Source organism: Apus apus, chromosome Z (genome assembly GCF_020740795.1).
Source record: "Apus apus isolate bApuApu2 chromosome Z, bApuApu2.pri.cur, whole genome shotgun sequence".
NCBI lineage: Eukaryota > Metazoa > Chordata > Aves > Apodiformes > Apodidae > Apus > Apus apus.
The window spans coordinates 50,595,675-50,615,476 of NC_067312.1; the positions used below are offsets into that span (position 1 = coordinate 50,595,675).

At 40.7% G+C, this 19,802-nt stretch overlaps 1 protein-coding gene and 2 long non-coding RNA genes across 5 annotated transcripts in view; 2 read left to right on the forward strand and 1 right to left on the reverse strand.

Moving 5' to 3' along the window:
- LOC127395875 (uncharacterized) overlaps positions 1-3,287 on the forward strand; it is a 23,957-nt gene extending 20,670 nt beyond the window's left edge. Inside the window, exon 2 of the long non-coding RNA XR_007891866.1 lies at positions 3,087-3,287. This is a non-coding gene — a long non-coding RNA (uncharacterized LOC127395875). The remainder of the gene's footprint in view (positions 1-3,086) is intronic.
- Positions 1-18,543, reverse strand: part of NREP (neuronal regeneration related protein) — a 21,556-nt gene extending 3,013 nt beyond the window's left edge. Inside the window, exons 1-4 of one of the 2 annotated variants that reach the window (XM_051643339.1) lie at positions 18,386-18,543; positions 18,234-18,281; positions 16,659-16,721; positions 3,339-3,416 (exon numbers count right to left, since the gene is read on the reverse strand). In XM_051643339.1, coding sequence (XP_051499299.1) covers positions 3,339-3,416; positions 16,659-16,661 — 81 coding nt within the window. In that variant the 5' untranslated portion in view covers positions 16,662-16,721; positions 18,234-18,281; positions 18,386-18,543. The other variant, XM_051643340.1, reaches the window with a different exon arrangement.
- Positions 1-19,802, forward strand: part of LOC127395874 (uncharacterized) — a 91,046-nt gene that overhangs the window by 24,723 nt on the left and 46,521 nt on the right. The gene's annotated exons all lie outside the window — the stretch shown is intronic.

Here is a 19,802-nt window from a genome sequence, read left to right on the forward strand (position 1 = left end):
GGACCTTGCATTTGGCCTGGTTGAACCTCTCACTTGGCCTGGTTGAACCTCATGAAGTTCACCTGGGCCCACTTCTCCAGCTTGTCCAGGGCCCTCTGGATGGCATCCCATTCCTCTGGCATATCAACCACACCACCCAGCTTGGTGGCATCAGCAAACTTGCTGAGGGTGCTCTCAGTGCCACTGTCAATATCATTAATGAAGATACTAAACAGCACTGGTCCCAGTACAGACCCTCAGGAGACACCACTAGTCACCATTTTCCATTTCGACATCAACTATTGACCACTACACTCTGGATGTGACCATCTAGTCAATTCCTTATCCACTGAACAGGCCACCCATCAAATCCATATCTTTCCAACTTAGAGAGAAGGATATTGTGGGGAACCGTGTCAAAGGCCTTGTGGAAGTCCAGATAGATGACATCCACTGCTTTTCCTTTGTCCACTGATGTAGTCACTCCACTGCAAAAAGCCACTAGTTTGGTCAGGCAGGACTTGCCCTTAGTAAAGCTATGCTGGCTACCCTGAATCACCTCCCTGTCCTCCATGTGCCTTGTCAGAGCTTCCAGGAGGGTCCATTCCATGATCTTCCCAGGCACAAACGTGAGGGTGACAGGTCGGTAGTTCCTGGGATCTTCCTTTCTACCCTTTTTAAAGTAGGTGTAATGTTTCCCTTTTTCCAGTCGCCAGGAATTCCACCTGACTGCCATGACTTTTCAAATATCATGGAGCGGCTTGGCAACTGCATCAGCCCAGTTCCTTCAGAACTCTGGGATGCATCTCATCAGTGCTGCGAATTTCAGAATTAGGAATTAAATACATCGTAGTCTTACAGCTACCAAGAAAGTGCAATTTCCAGCAGTTTTGCTTTCCTGGCTCTTCAAAGCCATAATTTTCACTAGATGTCCGTATCTCCTAGATCTCCTTTTGCTGGGAATGAAGCCACAGTCTTTAACATAGTTTACAGGATAAATTCTTCTTCTGGGTAGATTCACTGCTGCTGGGATTCTGCACTGCATACAGCTAGGGGCAGTTTTTGGGCTGAATACAGAGTGAAATCCTTTCCTGTGGGGAAACGGTGCCACCTCCTTTCGGGGCATCAGAAATGGAGAAACTGAGCAGATTTTGATCAGAGTGTATGCAGAAAGGTCCTGGAAGCCAGGGGAAGCAGCACGAGTAGAAACATACCTTGCCTTAGCTGGAGCCAAACTGGGGATTTTGCAAGCAAATAATAACGTTTACATTTTAGTGACTGCACATGTTTCCTCAAAGGACTCTAGAAAATTCCATCCTTGTGATAATATTTTTGCTTTTTTTCTTGACTAAATTTTCTACTTGTGTATCATTACAGGATGTGAGAAGAAAACTAGAAACTTACACATACAAACAGGCACACCACATAGACCAAAGGTCTTGGCAAATTTCCAAAAGTATTGTGTTGGGCAGTTCCTTTTCAGCTGTGAAAACAATCTCAGTCCTGAAATTCTGCCATACAATCATAAGATAAAAAGTCTCATATGACCTTTCTAGGTCTGGAAATAAATTGTCTTTAAGAAATGTATCCTTGTATGAAAACAAAACAAAACAAAAAAACAACACTTGTACCTGAAATAAAATGTTTAAAAAATATAATAATTTTACTTTATTCTTTTAGTAGTACAAGCTGTTTGGTACTGAGTACATAAAAATGTTGAGCTGAAGGACTCAACACTTTTTACAGTCTTCTTCAGCAATTTACCCTGATTAATTTTAAAAGATGGGTGAAAAATTAGATTTCAAAAACACCCAGTTTCTGGTAAGGCTGATACTCTGCTGGAAGCCAGGTTGTGTGTTGCTAATATTCAAACTGCTTTTGAAGATCAATTGTGAAACAAAATTTGGAGCAAGCTGTAAAAATTGATCTTTGTATACGTATGCCCAATATGTTTTGAACAATTACATAAAGGCTAGAAAAAAAATGCATTGTATTTAAAAAGCAGGAATCCCATCACTTGAAAGGAAAAAAAGTATAGTATTTTTTACTAGCTAATAAACAATAATGCCTTCTGAGAAACTTTTTTAAGCTATGTGCAGCATAAAACCAGGTTTGTTCATTAATCCTATGTAATGTAACATTGTTACTAAGTATGCAGCACATAGTTTACACTTCATTCCTGTGTTTCAGGAGCAACTTTGTTTAAAGATGAATGACAACTTATCAAAAGCTGCTAAGAAAAATTTTTGAAGAAAAATTATCTAGTTAACACACAGTTGATACATAAAATTAGAAAATTCATTAAATGTAAGCATGAAAATATATAGCCCATTCTTCATAATCTGGCACTGCTATCAGCCTACTCAGCTGAACCTTTGGAAGAGTGTACTGTCGTATATGTTAATTTAAAGACTGGCATTCCGGCACATAAATCTGCAAATAGCAGACTGCAAATAGCCCAGCTATAAATTTTAGAAGTTCCTTTATAAAGAAAAACACAGTGTTATCCAGATGGAATAGCAGAGTTTTATTAACAGGGAGCTAGAGTATAGATAATAATTGTGCCTTAATCAAAACAATTTTCCATGTGCTCTCTCCTTTACTTACCTGTATGTCTTTTTTTTTTCCTTTGTCTTTTTTTTTCTTTTTTTTTTCTTTTTGCCAGATTTTGAGTATGTAATGAAATGGAGTATGAAAAAATAAAACATGTACATTCCACAGTTCTGAGTAACTTACATTTTCCCACTCAAATTTCATATTTACATTTATAAAATGAGCAATAGTAACAGAACTAAATCTTATTAATCTTGTCTGACAGGCCACATTTATGTTGGAGTACTTCATGTTAAACTCAGATGAAAACTGCCATGCTTTGTGTACTTGCTACTCAAGGTAACAAGTAGAGCACAAGCAGAAAACTTAAAACCAGAAAACTAACAACACCTCCTTCCTCGCCCTGCATTATCACTCACTTTCTTACCTGCACTACTAATAAAGAATTGCCAAAATCAAGCATGCAAAACTCAGATGCCAAGCTTCTAAAATTATGACACAAACTTATTAAATGTGACCTCTTGAAAATTAGTATATTTTTTTCTGGTTTGCAGCCAGCAAGACTCCATGTTTACTGCAAGTCTGAAAGCTAAAAACATATTTTTAAAATGAAAGCTGACCTCCTCAGTTAACTGCCTGGCTCAATGAGCCAAGGGTTTAAGAAAAACAGAATACCATGAGACACATGATGAGATCATGAGAGCTGGCTACTCTCTTGAAGCAGTCATAAAAGCAAATAAAATTCATTGAACTTCCATCTTAGTGAACTGTTTATTAGAGGAAAGAAATTACATAAATAACCTTACCTTTGGAAATCCCCCATCCCTTCGGCTGGTTGGAAAGGTTTTCTGGCTTACCCAGACTGGTAAGTTTGGTGGATAAACCTGTAGTGACATAAATATATACAGTTTCTTACTAACAAAGATTAATTAAATGCAATCAAATTGTGTTCACATGACAGATCACATTACTAAAACTGAAAGTCTAATGCCAGTTTAGCTCAGCCCAGAGACCTAGCTGTGGTTTATGCTCAATAGATATTTTTGAGAATCCATGACATCAAGACCTGTTCCTGGAGTATTGCAACTGTTTATGGCAATCTGCATTCAATAGGCTTTTAAAAAGAGCATAGTATGGATTTTTTTAAAATCTCCTTAAGAAATTCTGTATGAGGATATCTGTAGTAACAAACTTACCAAGGATACTGTGAGACCATTTTCTTCTGCCAGAAGTTACTGGCAAAAGACTGTTTAACAAAGATTATTACCTTCGCTGATGACTGCAAGAGACAAGGGCAACACACCTCTGATAATCCTTTCACAATGAACTGTGAACTAGAACTTTATACTTTCTAAGTTCATTTCATATACATTTCTAAGTTCATCTATAATTTTGTGTTAACACCCTGTTTTAGACATTAAAGGAATTCCAATGCATTATAAAAGATATATAATGAAATAGCTGACAGCAGGATTCAATGGTTAAGGTACTGGTTTATGACTGCTATAGGAAAATTTTACCATGGGTAAGATCCAAAGCCAGCCACTGACTACAGTGGGAAGCTAGAGTATATAAATGCCAGTCAAATACACTTCTGTTACAGTGAATCTGAGCTGGAAAACCTCCTGTGCTTCAGTTTCGCAGCTTCAGGATGAAGATCGGAGCATTTCTTCATCTTCTTCTCAGTAAACATTGAAGTGGTCAGGTACAAGTTGCATAAGATGCATAAGACCCTGCTGGGACTGCCTCCGGGGCTTTTAGGGTTTTTGTGAATTGAAATCTTTCTGCACAATGCCTGAATGTCAAACAGTCAGTATTTTGAGCTGAACATTATAAATTACACCATTCAAACTTGTTGGCACTTTTGGAATCAGAACTTGCCTTGTCACTTAAATTCCTTGTGGACCAGCTCTAGTCATCTAGTTACTATTGCATTTATATTGAAACCTAAGGAATGTTTACTTTTCTTTTTCTACATGTTGACTGTTAGTTGTCACAACTGGACTAGATATAGCTTGTAGAAATTACCAGAAGATTACTTGAAACACCTTCCCAAGAGAAAATCCAGAACTCTACTACAAAGCAGAAAACAGTGATGGAAATTTAAAACATGCAGTCTAAGGCGATGCCTGCTCTGATACACTCTCCCATGGTTTCTCACAGTACCCTCTACTGATTAAATAATCAGATTTTATTTCATATTTTAGATTAGTTTACTGTATTATCTCAGACAAGCAAGTTAAACTCTCTGGGTAGGGCTAACACAGAATAACTAAGACACAGAACAGGGCACTCTATGAATTCATTAGTTAGTGTTCACACTCAATATTTTACTCCAGACTACCTCCTGCTACTTTTTTTTTTTTTTCCCTAAAGTAGACTCTTTTCTCTTCTGCCCAGCAAACTATGAAGCCTTTATTTTGCTACTGCAAAGGCTCTGTTTAAGCAGCATTTCAAAACTCAGAGGCCTGTTATTCCATTTTAAGCCTTGTCCTCTTTGAGAGCAATAGTAGGGGAGCACAAACTTTTGTTCATTTTTAGAACAGATGTATAAAATAATTTTAACAGAACTAGACTAAATCTAATGTATCAGTCACATCAAAACACTAAATTCATTTCTTGCTACCCATTCTTTATTCCTGGATTTAAGGCATGCTTAGTAATAAGAGCACAGTCCTGTTAAGGTTTGTATAGTTAAGAAACGAGTCCCTGTTCACCAAGTCTCACTCAAGACTAACAGGAATGGAAAGGAATGTTGCTTCTTATTTCTGTACCTGTATTCCTTTAAAGCAGAACCATAAAACCATAGAATGTCTTGGGTTGGAAGGGACCTCTAAAGGTCATCTAGTCCCTCCCCCATACAATAAGCAGGGACATCTCACACTAGAACAGATTGCTCAGAGCCCCATTAAACCTAACCTTGAATGTCTTCAGGGATGGGGTCCCCACCATCTCTCTAGGCAACCCATTTCAGTGATCCACCACCCTCATATTAAAGAACTTTTCCTAGTGTCCAATGTAAATCTACCCTTTTCTAGCTTAAAACCATTACCCCTTGTCCTATTGTTACATGCCCTTGTCACCAGCTCTTCCCCAGCCTTCTTAGAGTCTCTTTTCAGGTATTGGAAGGTTGCTATAAGGTCCTCCTTGAGTCTTCTCTTCTTCAGGCTGAGAGGGTTTTTCACCACCATTGCTCTGTGCTGCAATGACACAAACCAATGTGCTGATCTCAGCATCAGATTTTCTTTCCAAATTGAGTCCTGATGCACTTTCATTTGGGAGGAGGGGGGGAAACAACACAAAAAAACCCCAAACTGATAAGACTGATTGATAAGAATGATAAGTTGAAACAGCTATAACTCTGCCAGTTGGTTGTTTTGGGTTTTGTTGCTTGTTTTTTTTTTTTACGTTTCTTAGTTACCAGCTGGTTTGAGCCTTTCCCAGCACATTCTACCACATGCTTCTCAATTCCCCAAATGCCTCTGCAGTAAAAAGTGCTCCTTATAACCAGCAGCCCACCATCACAACCCAAACGCAGAAACAGAAGTCCTTACTGAAGTGCTGCTGGAACACCAAACAATAAATTATTTTTCAAAAAACTAAGGAAGGAAAACTTGTGCCAGGATCAAGGAATTTCTTTCATTGCAAATGACAAAATACTGCTCCCACATGGAGCAGTTTAGTTGGGTGGCAATTTTTCAATTAACCTTGTCTTCTGACTCTTTTGTAGAGGGCAATGGCAGGGATACATCAAGAGTGCTCATCATTACTCCTTATTTCAAAGAGTCAATTTTGATGAACCTTTGTTATATTTAAGAAGCTGTACTCACAATGAAATGGGATGTTGCTGTTGTAGGAAGCTGCATCTGAAACAGGCTCAGTGAGGAAGCTTTCCCTACTGAAACATCAGAAACTACCACTTGCCTGATTTAAAATGCAACTTAATTACCTTAGTTTAATTATTTAAAACTATGATGAACATGAGGCCTGTCAATTCTGTGAACTTAATCACTTCTTTTGCATGGGTCTGCATCAGAAGTCCAAGCCTCTGGTTGAGGTATAGGTTCATAGTATGGTTTGGGTTGGTAGGAACCCTACAGATCATCTAGTTTCAACCCCCCTGCATGGGCAGGGACACCTCCCACTAGATCAGGTTGCTCAAGGCCCCATCCAACCTGGCCTTAAACACCTCCAGGGAGGGGGCATCTACAGCCTCCCAGGGCAACCTGTTCCAGCATATCACCACCCTTACAGGAAACAGCTTTTTCCTAATGTCCAACCTGAACCTCCCCTCTTTAAGCTTCAGACCATTGCCCCTTGTCATCTCACTACATACCCGTGTAAAAAGCCCTATCCCAGCTTTTCTGTAGGCCCCCTTCAGATACTGGAAACTTGCTATAAGGTCACCACGGAGCCTCCTCTTCTCTAGGCTGAACAACCCTAACTTCCTCAGCCTGTCTTCACAGGGGAGGTGCTCCAGTCCTCTGATCATCTTTGTGGCCCTTCTCTGGACAGGAGGAGTTCTATGTTCTTCTTATGTTGGGGACTCCAGAACTGGACACAGCACTCCAGTTGGGGTCTCACCAGAGCAGAGTAGAGGGGAAGAATCACCTCTCTCCACTGGCTGGCTCTGCATCTTTTGTTGCAGCCCAGAACATGGTTGGCTTTCTGGGCTGCAAGTACACATGGACAGCTCATGTTAAACTTCTGGTCCACCACTACCCCAAGTCCTTCTCCTCTGGACTGTCCTCAATCCTTACTCCTCCCAGCCTGTATTGATGCATGGGATTGCCTCAGCCCAGGTGCAGAACCTTGCACTTGGCCTTGTTGAACTTCATGCAGTTTGCACGAGCCCACTTCTCTAGCCTGTCAGGGTCCCTCTGGATGGCATCTCTTCCCTCCAGCATGTTGAATTCACCACACAGTTTGGTATCATCAGCAAACTTGCAGAGGTTGCACTCAATGCCACTGTCCATGTCACTGACAAAGATGTTAAATAACACTGGTCCAAGTACAAACTCTTGACCACTCATCACACGTCTCCATCTGGACATTGATCACAACTCTGGGTGCGACCATTCAGCCAGTTCCTTATCCAATAAGTGGTCCATCCATATTATTCCAGTTTTGAGACCTGAATGTCATGCAGGACAGTGTCAAAGGCTTTGGACAGGTCCATGTAGATGATGTCTATTGCTCTGCCTCTGTCCATTAAGGCTGTGACCCTATCATAAAAGGGCACTAAATTAGTCAGGCAGGACTTGCCCTTAGTGAAGCTGTGTTGGCTGTCACCAATCACCCCTTTGTTGTCCTCATGCCTTAGCAGGCTCTTCAGGAGGATCTGCTCCAAGATCTTGCCAGGCACAGCGGTGAGACTGCCTGGCCTGGGCAGGCCAGTTCTCTGGGTCTTTTTTTCCTTTCTTGAAAATGGGGGTGATGTTTCCCTGTTTACAGTCAGCAGGAACTTCACCAGACTGCCATGATTTCTGAAATATGACAGACAGTAGCTTTGCAACTTCATCTGCCAGGTTCTTTCAGAAGCCACAGGTGAATCCCAACAGGTCCCATGGACTTGTTCACCTTTAGGTTCTTTAGGGGGTCTCAAACCTCCTCTTCATCTACAGTGGGAGGATCCTCCTTTTCCCAGTCCCTGCCTTTGGTTTCTGTAACATCGGGGGCATGACCAGAGTCCTTGCTGGTGAAGACTGATGCAAAGTAGTCATTGAGTACCTCAGCCTTCTCTACATCTTGGATGACCAGCTCTCCTGTTTGCTTCTGAAGAGGGCCCACATTTTCTCTAGTCTTCCTTTTATTATTTATGTACCTATAGAAATGTTTCTTATTGCCCTTAACCTCCCTTGCCAGATCCAATTCTCTCTGTGGTTTTGCTTTCCTAAACTTATCTCTTGCTTCTCTAACTACTTCTCTGTACTTCTTCCAGGGTATCTGGCCTTGCTTCCACCCTCTGTAAACCTCTGTACACCAACAGTTATCCTCAATAACCTGCCTTCACATTTTCAGTACACTGTCAGGGCAGCAGGTTTTTCTATCAGTCCTGCTCTCCACATCAGTGCCATGAACACTGAAAAATCAGTGTGCAGAGTGGGGGGTGGGGGGGCTGGGGACAGAGGGTAGGGGGAAGAAGGAATAATTTCACTTGGTTAATTCCACACAGTAAATAAGGTAGATAAACGGCTTGAGAAAACTGATGGAGAATCACATGATCGTTCCTCCTTCTGGCTGGGATTGCTACAAGCGGCCAAACTTTTTGGTGAGACTTCACCTGCCATTACAGCAAGAATTAATACATGGCAGTATATCAAGAGAATATGGCAGGAAAACTGCACACCCGAACTTGCCTTTAACTTCTGTGCATCAACATCCTTTGCTGGCTTTGCCTTTTCATGGGAAGTATATACTGCTTTTTATTCCTCTCCATCTGATGACTCAAACTCACAATCACATAGAGATGAAAAAGCCTAAATGAGACAAGTATGCTGTTCCTTGCATACCCCTCTTCATGCAGCACATGAATTAGCAAGTTTATTCATTAGGGGTTTTTTGCAGAACTTGTTCATCACTTCTTCAATTTTTGTCAATTTCACAAAATAGGATTTCATCTGCTCCCTCCCTACACAACATAAGGAAGTGATCTTGCAATCAGTGTTTCTAGATTTTAAGTACAAAACTTCTCATATAAATCCATATCCACCCATTGTTTCATTAATTGCTCTTAAAACTTCTATTCTCCAGGTTACAAAGTGTTTGCTCCTATGTAGTCTCCTACCTTGGCTCCTCTGTACCATCTTCTTAAAAAAATTCACTCGTGTACTCATCCATACTATATAGGCTGCTTCTTTTATGTATGTACTTACAGAATCCTATGACATATGTAAGAAAATCATCGGAATGACTGTGGGCTCTACTGCTGCAAAGACCCTTGGTGCAGGAAAGGAGGCTCATAGATATGAAGCACTTAGAGCAGGCAAGTTTTTCCCAGAGGTCTCTCATGTGACTACCAGCCTCCAAAATTGTGCAAATACAGTGCTGAGGAGGGGGGAAACACCAGCTAATGTAGCTTGAGTATACAGTCAGAACACTCCTGCTAAATTCTTTAGAAGGTAACAGAAACTTTAGCTGTCTTCTGGCATACATGATTGAATGAGGTTAGTTACAGAAAACACTTTCTTTTTCCCTGGCAAGGAATCTTCCCTATACCACCTGAATGCAATGCAATTTTTAGGTAGAGAGATCAATTTGCACTTTTCTGCACTAGTCAGGATGAATCTCACTCATGTGCTACAAGTGCTCTCATGATGCTTTTTACTTCATTCACATACAAAAAACATTCCAAAGCTTTGTTAGTATTTACAGCACGTAATGAAGAGAAAGAGAAAAAGAAATCAAGTGGTCCATTGTGAACATTGTCATAAATGCTTATACAGCTTCTGGCTAAATTCATTAATTTATCCAAGATGCTTATTACCAGAGTAACAAACTCCTTGAAACAAAAACAAATGAAATTATTCCATAACAATAGTAAGAAATAAATGTATATTATATATAAAGTTCCATTAACCAATAAAATTACTGCAAACTACTTTATTCCACCAATACATTTCTGTAAAATATTACAGAAATTGAAATAACCAGATGAACCCACCAGAAAACCAAACTCAAAACCCAGCACCTTTTCCATTTCAATTTGTTTGTCTCTGCAGTATAATTATAGCTTTTGTTATTTTATTTACCATGCACACACAGGAAAACAACAGTAGCAAGTCTGAGAATCAGAACAGTATTTGGGCTTTCAGTCAGTTACATCTGCATTTGTAATTTACTCTTCAAGTGGAATAGGGTAGTGAAAAGTTTAATTACTAACCATTTGTATCTACACCTAACAGAGCAGAACAAGACATAGAACCAGGTCAGTTTGGACAATCAGGTGAACGTGCAGCATGACAGCAAAAATCAGGACAAAAGGCTGTACCGCTAAGTTCTTCAGCAGTTTCATACTCAACACTGACATATTACGACAGGAAGAGAGGAGGAAGAAAAGCAGTATGGTCATAGACTGACCAAAAAGTCCTTTTAGCCCAGTCTCCTCACTCTGCTGAGGTTTCATTGCAAGGGAAAGACCAGTGAGAACAGTAGTGAGTAGGGGAATCCTTAAGAAAGAATAAAGAGACAGCCCAGAATAATGCTTCTCCTGTGGGATCTCCCAGTTCCTTCCTTCCAATTTTGGGGTATATATAATGTATACACCAAGCTGAATCCCAAAACATCTTACATTTTTTAATTTCCTATAAATTTTCTAAATTAATGGCCTCAATATTGTAACTCACAGAAGACTCAGTACACTGTTTTGGGTAAAAATTATTTTGTTTGTTCAATTTTGTTTAAATTTCTCACACATACCAGAAATATGACCAGAAATCCAACAAGTGATGATGTTCTCCCTGTGGTGGCAAGCCCACTGCCTCTGCCAACTGCTATCATGAAAAGCTCAGCCACAAAAGCCCTTCTCTTCATGAGATACTAGCCTCTTGCCCAACCAGCATACTTCAGGGAAGCGCGTATTAAAGCCCCTGTAGTAATCTTGGAAATGGGAGACAGAAACACATTGTACAGCCAGTACTTAGCTCATTAAAAGAGATGTAATGACCACAGCTGATGATATTGTAACAGGTGCTTGAAAGCATTATGATACATTTACATGCAGTCACCATATTACCAGCACTTAGTATCATTTAATGTAGCTTAACTGATACTCCAAACACAAAACCACAAACTCTATCATGTGCGTTCTGTAGGCTGAAAGTATATAAAATATGTGAGTTCTGGGACTCATCTAATGAGAAGACACAAATGCAAAGAACTTTTCTTGCCAAGTATTGTTTCTTGGTTTTGTTCACATTGCCTTATACAATTACTTAGCTGAAAAAGTGAGAGTAAGGCCATTTACCAATATTTAAAGGGAATTTTCTTCTGCCAGCAGAGAGACATTTAAACTCATACTCTTGCATGATGGAGATTCATCACAGATAGATTCTCCTTAAAACAAAGCAGGAAGATTTGTTCCTCTCTAACTTAGTCTTTTTGAGTAGCTCTGATGCTACTGTGTGCCTTGCAAATATCAGTGCTGTAAGAATTCAAGAGTTCTTTCTGAACTGTACATATTAGGCCAAAGCTCATACAACCTTCAGTGAGAACACATGCATTTCTTTTCACTTTTTCAACTTACACACACACACACATATTCTTTGTGAAGTCTTTAGACCCCAAAACATAAAATCAATGTCATGACTGTAGTGTTACAAGGCGTATATGAACTCTCATTTCTGCTTTTCCAAAATTTCAGCCTTGATGAAAAAAGTTCAGTGAAGATTTGTCCTGGACAAAGTATTATGTAAACCTCCCATTCCATGTGTCAACACAGTTCTGTTCTGATAAAGTATGCTGGTGCACAGCTACAACATTTTAGCACCCAGAGAGAGCATTTTTGTGACTGGATAGAAACACATGTACAGAGGGCATTTGTCTTTTAATGTGCATATGAACTGTACCACAGAAATATCCACAGTATCCATATCTTTGGACAAAAATTACTTTCTTTTAAACAGCACTTCAAAGTTTTCTAGCCATAATCAAGTAAAAGTGCTTTTTTCTGCATGGTTGAAGTGCTGACTTGGTAGACGTATTGCAAAGAGTTTGCATTTCTGCTTATTTATTCTGTAAGATGGAAAGGCTTTAATTTGTCTTAAGCTTTCAGGAATCAAGTAGCATTGATCAAACTGTACCAAATGTCTCCTTCATGCACAATACACAAGTATAAAAAAAAAGCACAATATATATGTTCAGATGGCCAAAACTACTTAGCTTACATCCTTCTTAATTACTCCTCTTGACCAAATTCTGCCCATGGCTACACCAGAACAGAAGAGGATCTGAAACAGTCCCATAGCTCCTATGAATTTCTGAACTACCATAAAGGAGATTCCAATTCCAGATTTGTTAATAATAAACAAATAAGTAGGAGTTTTCTCATGTCAGACCAGGAGCTGCATTTGTCTAGCGCATATCTAGTACTAGGTTGAACACAATGTCTCACCCTAGTATCTTGTTCTTGGTAACTCATCAGAGCACATAAAAGGTTCAAAATAATGCCTGCCTCTGCCAGACCAATCCCAGGTTCCATTCTCCACAGCAAACCCTAAAGTTAGAAACAGCTGTTCCAAGTAAGGTGAAGTCATTTTATAGACACAAAAAACTGCAGAATGTGTAAAGATACCTGCATACAAATCACTGGAAAAAGGTTTGTAGTGGCTAAACTGGGACGAAATTTTAAATACAAACTTTTCCTCATAAATAACTTCAGTTAATTTAAATTATTCTAAACACTTCCCTACAATCTGTAAAGAAGGTAATGAAAGACTGATTTGTTTTTTCCCTCTTAAACCAAATGCAGGTTATAACTTCTATACCTTTGACTTAATGAAGAAAACCTTATCCCCTGACTGTTTTCTCTCCAAAAGGCCATCATCCCATTTCTCTTTTTTCTGCAAGTGAGACTATGAATGAAAATGATAGATAGAATAACCTCAAAACAGATCCAGTTCAGGCAAGGACACACTACAGAAGTGTTCAGCCCAGATGACCTCCAGCTGGGGCCTCTTTGCTTTGGGATGACACAGCTATACCATACAACACCTGGCCTAGAAATCCCATATCACCAAAAAATAAAGCCATCTCATTATGGTAAGTCAGAAGTAAATTACTGAGCTGCTCTAGAATACCTTCTCTTTATTTTCAGGTAGGTCAAAATTCAATTATTAAGGATGTATCTGTTTATTGATACACACTTTTATTGGTGTTCTTAGTTTAAAGTACCTGTACTGGAAACGCTCAGAACTGAAGACCAGAAATGAACTGCAATGCAAGCAGGGTGAAAGAGACACACCTGAGTGCTTTAGAAGCAAACAAACAGACCAAGTAAAATGCCTGTTTAATTTCTTACTTTAAAAACAAAACATTTACCATTAAAAAAAAGCCAAACCAAACCAATCAAATAAGCAAACTTTCCTAGTTTTACTAGAAGTCCTCTTTGAGGTCACAGAAAACTGGAATTTATACTTCCTTACTCTCACTCTTCTGACAAGATCCTTTATTTCAATGACTGGATCACATAGGCCAAATAAATTTTTAAAACAATTATCTGGGTTTTTTTTTGTTTGTTTGGGGTTTGTTTTTGTTTGTTTTTGTTTTTGTTTAGTTAGAACCCCTTTTATTTCCTTGATTAGCACTAAAATTTAAATTTGTATTTTATGACATGCACTGTTTTCCATGAAGGTGATATACAGGAATTCTAGCTTTTCAAATAAAAATAGCTATTTACATCACCTCAGGTTCTTCAACATTACAAATAAATACAAAAGTGTTTTTTTTTTCCTTTAGGGAGGAATATATTACACACAAGTAAGGAGAGATCCTCAAATGGCAAGTGTTCTTGTGTGAGATGGCTCAAAATGTCCATTAAAATTATAAGAAGAATAGAAATTATGCTCTTCTGCCTTTCTATTTCTTTATTTATGAAGTAGTTATTATACAGGTTCAAGAGAGATTAATGAACCAGGTATAAATAGATCATAATTCCAAGTCTAGGAAGAGTAGAAAAAGCATTGAAAACTAACCTGCTAAGTTATTTGTTTTTACTTGCAAGCAGTTTATGAAACATTTTATGGAATATGAAAACTAAGAACTAAGAAGCTAAGACAGTGAAGTTAAACCAAGAATTCACTTGTTCTCACTCAATAAGTTTATTCTAGTTACTCTTAATTTTACTGTAAACTTAACTATATGATTAATGAAGTTTCAGTTTAGCAAAGGAATAAGCAGGCTATTTCCCCCCATTTATTTAAGGTTTAGTTCAGCTTTGTGGAATGCAACAACCAAATTTTCACTGACCAGTAAGAGCAGAATAGAGCCTTTGCATATGTTATGTGCTTTAATATAGTATATTAAAAACAAAGCAAGCACCTTCATAATAATGTATTTCCATGTAGAAAACATTGATATATAAGGAGGACATTTTCATGCAAATTAGAGTGGCTAAGGAGACACTTGCAATAAATGCAAGAAATATTCCATAGACAAGTGGGTCCACTACTACAGGCAAAGTGTGTCAGTGGTCTGACTTAAGATTACATTCAGTGTTACTGTGCCAAAAGTGAAAGACAGGGGGGGAAAAGGTGATGGTAGGGAAAGAGACTATGCCAAGTATCACATCTTAAACAACCTTGAAAGTTGGAGCAAAACCTCATATTTTTTTACATGAAATTTTGATTAACAGTCACAAAAAAAGGGGGAATTATGCCTTTTCATAAAGAATAAACACTTTTCAAAAAGAGCTAAATGAGATTTTTATTTATGTCACAATGTAAAGCAAACAATAGGACTAGAGAGGTGGGTAACTACATTTTATGTTCTGCATTTGGATAGTTCTAAGTTGCATTTTATGTGCTGGCCCAGAGACTGGCTTTACAAAACTGATTTTTCAATTACTACTTCTGTAATTTTGCTAGATTTATAGAACCATCTGCTGGTGAAAATCAGTGGCTATTTTATGTCTAAATAAACTTAAAATAATATTTTGTTCCATAAATATGCATGTATTTTACATAACAGTCTGCATGACATCAAAAAATGTGGGTTGCTTGTCACCTTGGTGCTGGTAGGAAAACATTTGCCTTACCCGATATTTCACAGTTGTGTGAACAAAAGGGATTTTATCATTATTTCTATTCACAATTTAAGTGAATCATTTCCCTTTTAATTCCCCAACCCCAACTACTATTTTATACACAGATGAGCAAAGCACTTTGATGAAAGTAGGTTCCAGAATAGACTAAAACTCCAGAATTTGCAAGTTTATTTTTGCTGCTAGGAATGGTATAAAACATGGAGCCAAAAAGGAAAAAAAAGCCTTTATAACAGATTACATGTTTGCTTATTTTAAGCATCTTTTGACCATCCTTCCTCCCCTAAATCAAAACAACCTCAAACAGAAAGAATATAATTAAAGCAATGAAATTAACACAATCTTACTAAGAGTATCTCCCTGAGAACCTCACTCTTTGGAAAATATTCTGTTCTAGTGCACACCCTATGCAATGCTAATTCAGACATTCTACTGCCTTCTCCCCCCTCCACCCCCCCGCCCCCGCCATTAACATAATTTTTACCATTATGTTAGCATACAGCATCCAAAACATACCACATTTCTGTCAGCACATGTATTCAGATACGCCTCAGTGACAGCTCCAATCTTCAATCAAGAATGCTATATGACTACAGAGCATCTAAACTAAATCTGCCTGCTTTGTGTACTTTAACAATTTTATTTGTCCTGCTGATTCTGAGACAGTCCTTCACAGAGAATACCATATTTAGAGAATATTTAGATGTATAATGTTTCATCTTTAAGATTAGGCATTTGTCAGCAGTAGTATCTCAGAGTATAAGAAATGGCCTTTAATCAGAAAAAACAAAACCACAACACTGAAGGAAATGGATCATTGTTGAATTTCATCTGCCTGCCTGTAAATTCAGTTAGGCTGAGGCCTAGACATTTTTTGCTGGAACGTATTTGTATCACAAAGAAAGGTTAACCTTCTGAAAAAAATTGCCAAATAACAGGAAAATTTAGTTTGCACTTTCTGTGCTTCCTTGATAGACTAACACTAAATCTGCTGCACTTATTAAGTGCAATGACCTCTTTTGAGGAAGGTGGCAGGGCTGAAAGTACACTATACTGCTTTATCCACATGTATTTCTACATGTGTTACGATGTGTATTTTTCATAAGAACTTAAATACTTGTTTCAATTAAATAAGCCTTACTGCACAAAGAGGGATTTCAGATTTTTATTCAAAAAATGTAAGAAAATCAAAGATTGAACATAAGGAGGTTTTGAGTACATCAGTCATTGTAGGGCAAATACCCACAGCCTCAAAAAGTACATCTTATTAAGGTTGTACTTATAAATGATTATTGGGGATGGGGGGAAAAAAAAGGTTTGTGTTTATATAAAAAATTACTGATTCTTTGCTAAAGCAACTAAATCTTACCATGTTTAGATTCTCTTAAGTCTTGGGATTGCAGTTTCTCTCAAGTAGCACAAGGAGAGCGATCTGAAAACAATTAAAAAAATAAAAAATGAAAAAAAAAAAAAAGTAATTTCAACTGTTGCAATACTGAATAGGTATTTTTTGCCAGGGTAACCGTGGGTGAGCCCAGTACAAGCTTCCCTGGTTAAGATGAAAGTCATGCAAATTATTCAAACCACATGTATGCTCATATATCATGCCTCTCTTCACTTCAGTGGTCTGTAGGCTTAAATATAGGAGAAAGGAATCCCTTGTACCTGGATTTGCAGAACCCTATGCTATTCTTAGTACTTGGTACATCTCTGAAAAGCACTATGCCTAACGGTCGACACACCTAAAAGCCAGTGAAGAGGACAAAAAGCCATCATGCTATCCTTACTGTAAAGGGGGTCCATTGTTCCCCGGCATGCTACAAAGTGTGGTTTCTTTGCAACCAAGAAACAGTGTCAGGCTTTCACAGCGTAATGGCCCAGAGAGTAGGTATTTTTGGAAACGGCACTGCATTACATAACCTCCAGTTTTCTCTCTCTATTCCACACACCCCCCTATTTTAAAAGGAGAGAGAAAAAAACACAGTAAGTCCTACCTCATTAAATGGTGCCTTAAATTACCGCTCCCTTAATTGACTGAATTTGCAGCATACCTCCTTTATCAGTTCTCATTTAGTGACAAAAAGAAAAGTTCTCTTCCACTGATTATATATTTCTTACTGACAGTGTGTATGCATGAAATATAATTAGGTATGAGTCATGTGTTTACAGACAAACACATCTATACATATAGGATTTAAAACTGCAAACTCTGTATCTATAAATGTACACAGAAATATTTGAAAGAAAGCATGTACGTCACTAAATGTTCACCAAAATACATTTGGGTTTGTGTTGGTTTCTTGTTGTTTCATTTCTGTTTTTGTTTTGTGTTGTTTTTTGTTTTTTGTTGTTTTTTTTTTCTCAAAAGAACCACCCAAAATTTAACTGCTGCACATGCAAAAATGCAGAAGGCTGTTGCGAGAATGACTGATTTCTAAAAATAAACCCCAGCAGCCTGAGAGGAATCTAGTGTCAGGGTGGAGAAGAGGGAGATTCGTTTTATAAGGGATAAGAAAAGAGACGAAAAATCAATCATAGAGCCTTCTCTGCATGCTAAAAATGCAAGGTGGGTTAGGTTCAAAAAAAGCATTTTAATATTTTTAGAGTGAAAAAGCTAAAAAAAAAAAAAAAAAAAAAAAAGGAAACAGATTTAGAAAGCCACTTCCCATCTCCCTTTCCATGTGTGCAGAAACATTCCCAGCCTAGAATTCAGCCTTAAATCATAAAGACAAAGAGTTAAATACATATACTGCACGTTTTCTCATAATCTTTAAGAAAAGATGTTTGGAAATATGCACCGAGAGGGGGAAAGGCAAGCTGCAGCAAAGTCCAGCTAAGGACAAAGGGAAATGAGAAGAAACAAAGAAAGAGAGAGAGAGAGGAGAGAGAAAAATTATTAATTACAAAAAATAAAATTCTGTGGATTGGAATTGCATATACTTACAGACAAAAGCCCCTGCTCCCTGCTCACTTTCTGTCCTTTCTACATGATCTGAAACACAAATGTGGATTAAAACAGGGCAGCATGCTACAGAAGGGAATTTATAGTTGGGGGAGTGGAGAGAGGGTGGGGGGTGTGGGGAAGAATGACTGCACCTCTTCCAAAGTGCAGCCTTGGAGAAAAAAGAAAAGGCGGTGGGGGTGGCTGAGGGAAAGTCTCTCTCCCTCTCTCTCAGGCTGGATTTTGGTTGCCAGTGCTGGTTATATTGAACAATGAGCTAATTCTGATGGTAGCTGGCTGGCTGCCAGCTCTCCCCCCCCCCTCCCCTCCCGTCCCCTCCTTACACATCCAGACTCCCCCTGCCTGCCCGCCCGCCCGCCTGCCCCCGCCCGCTGCTGCAGCGCCAGACTGCTTAGTCTGCACTAATCCGCAGCCCCACGTCCCCCCGCCGTCTGGGTGCCAGGGCAGCCGCCGCTCCGCCGCCGGCCGCGCTCCGCCGGGCAGCGCCGTGGGCGGGGAGAAGCGGCGGCGCCCCCCGGGGCGCTGCGGGGAGCCCGGCAGCCCTGGCGCGGGGCCTCCGGTGTCCCCGGCACCCCCCGCCGGCCGCGGGGCGCGGGGCTGGGCGGCGGCCAGGCGGGGAGCGCGGCCGGGGCGCGGCGCCGGCGGGCGCGGAGCGGCGCGGAGGGGCGGGGCGGGGCGGGGAGCAGCCACGTCCTGTAACAATAACCCTGCCGCGGCGGCAAAGGGCATCTGAGGAGAAGGGGAGGGAGACCAAGGTATCCGCCCGCCCGCCGCCTCGCCTCGCCCGTCTGGGAGGGATGAAAACGGTGGGCGGGGAGGAGAGGGCGCCGGGCCAGAGACACGGGCGGGCGGGGGCAGTGGCGGGGACCGGCCCCCGGCGGCGAGGGCAGGTGCGGAGGGGCCCCCCGGGGCGCTACGTCCCGGGGCCACCTGCTCGCACCGCGGGCACCGGCAGCCCGCCGGGTCTGTGGGCGCCGATGGGGTCGGTGGGCCGCCCCTCCGGCCGGGAACGCGCGGTCCTCCGGGCGCTGGGGAGCGCCGCGGAAGCGGGAGGGAGAGCCTGGCGGCACGTCGCCGGCCGGGGTGCTGAGCCCCGCGGGACGGGGTGCTGAGCCCCCGCGGAAGCCCTCGGTGGGGGCACTGCCTGCCGTGACACTGCGGGGACGGAGCACGGGCTCGTCCCGCCGTGCAGGCACACCCAGGCGTGGCACCAGCAGCCTCCTCGGCCAAGGGGGACCTGCGGGACGGGCAGCAGCGTCTCGCAGGCGGTTTCTGCCGTGTCGAGTAGGGTCTGTCTTGCAGGAGCAATGTCAGTTCATACGTTATCGTAAGTGATCCCGATTCTGAGCTTAGGGGTAAGGGACGAGGGACAGAAACAGCCACGGGACAGAGTGGGGACAGAAAAGGCTTGGTGGAGACCTTGGATACATGGGCAGCAGGGGAAATGGGATGCTGTAGGCACATTGACGAAGAGCAACAGAGATGCTACACTGTGTCTATCCAAAAAATGCTTTCCAGAGAGAGAAACAAGTTGTAAGAAGCCGGATTCCC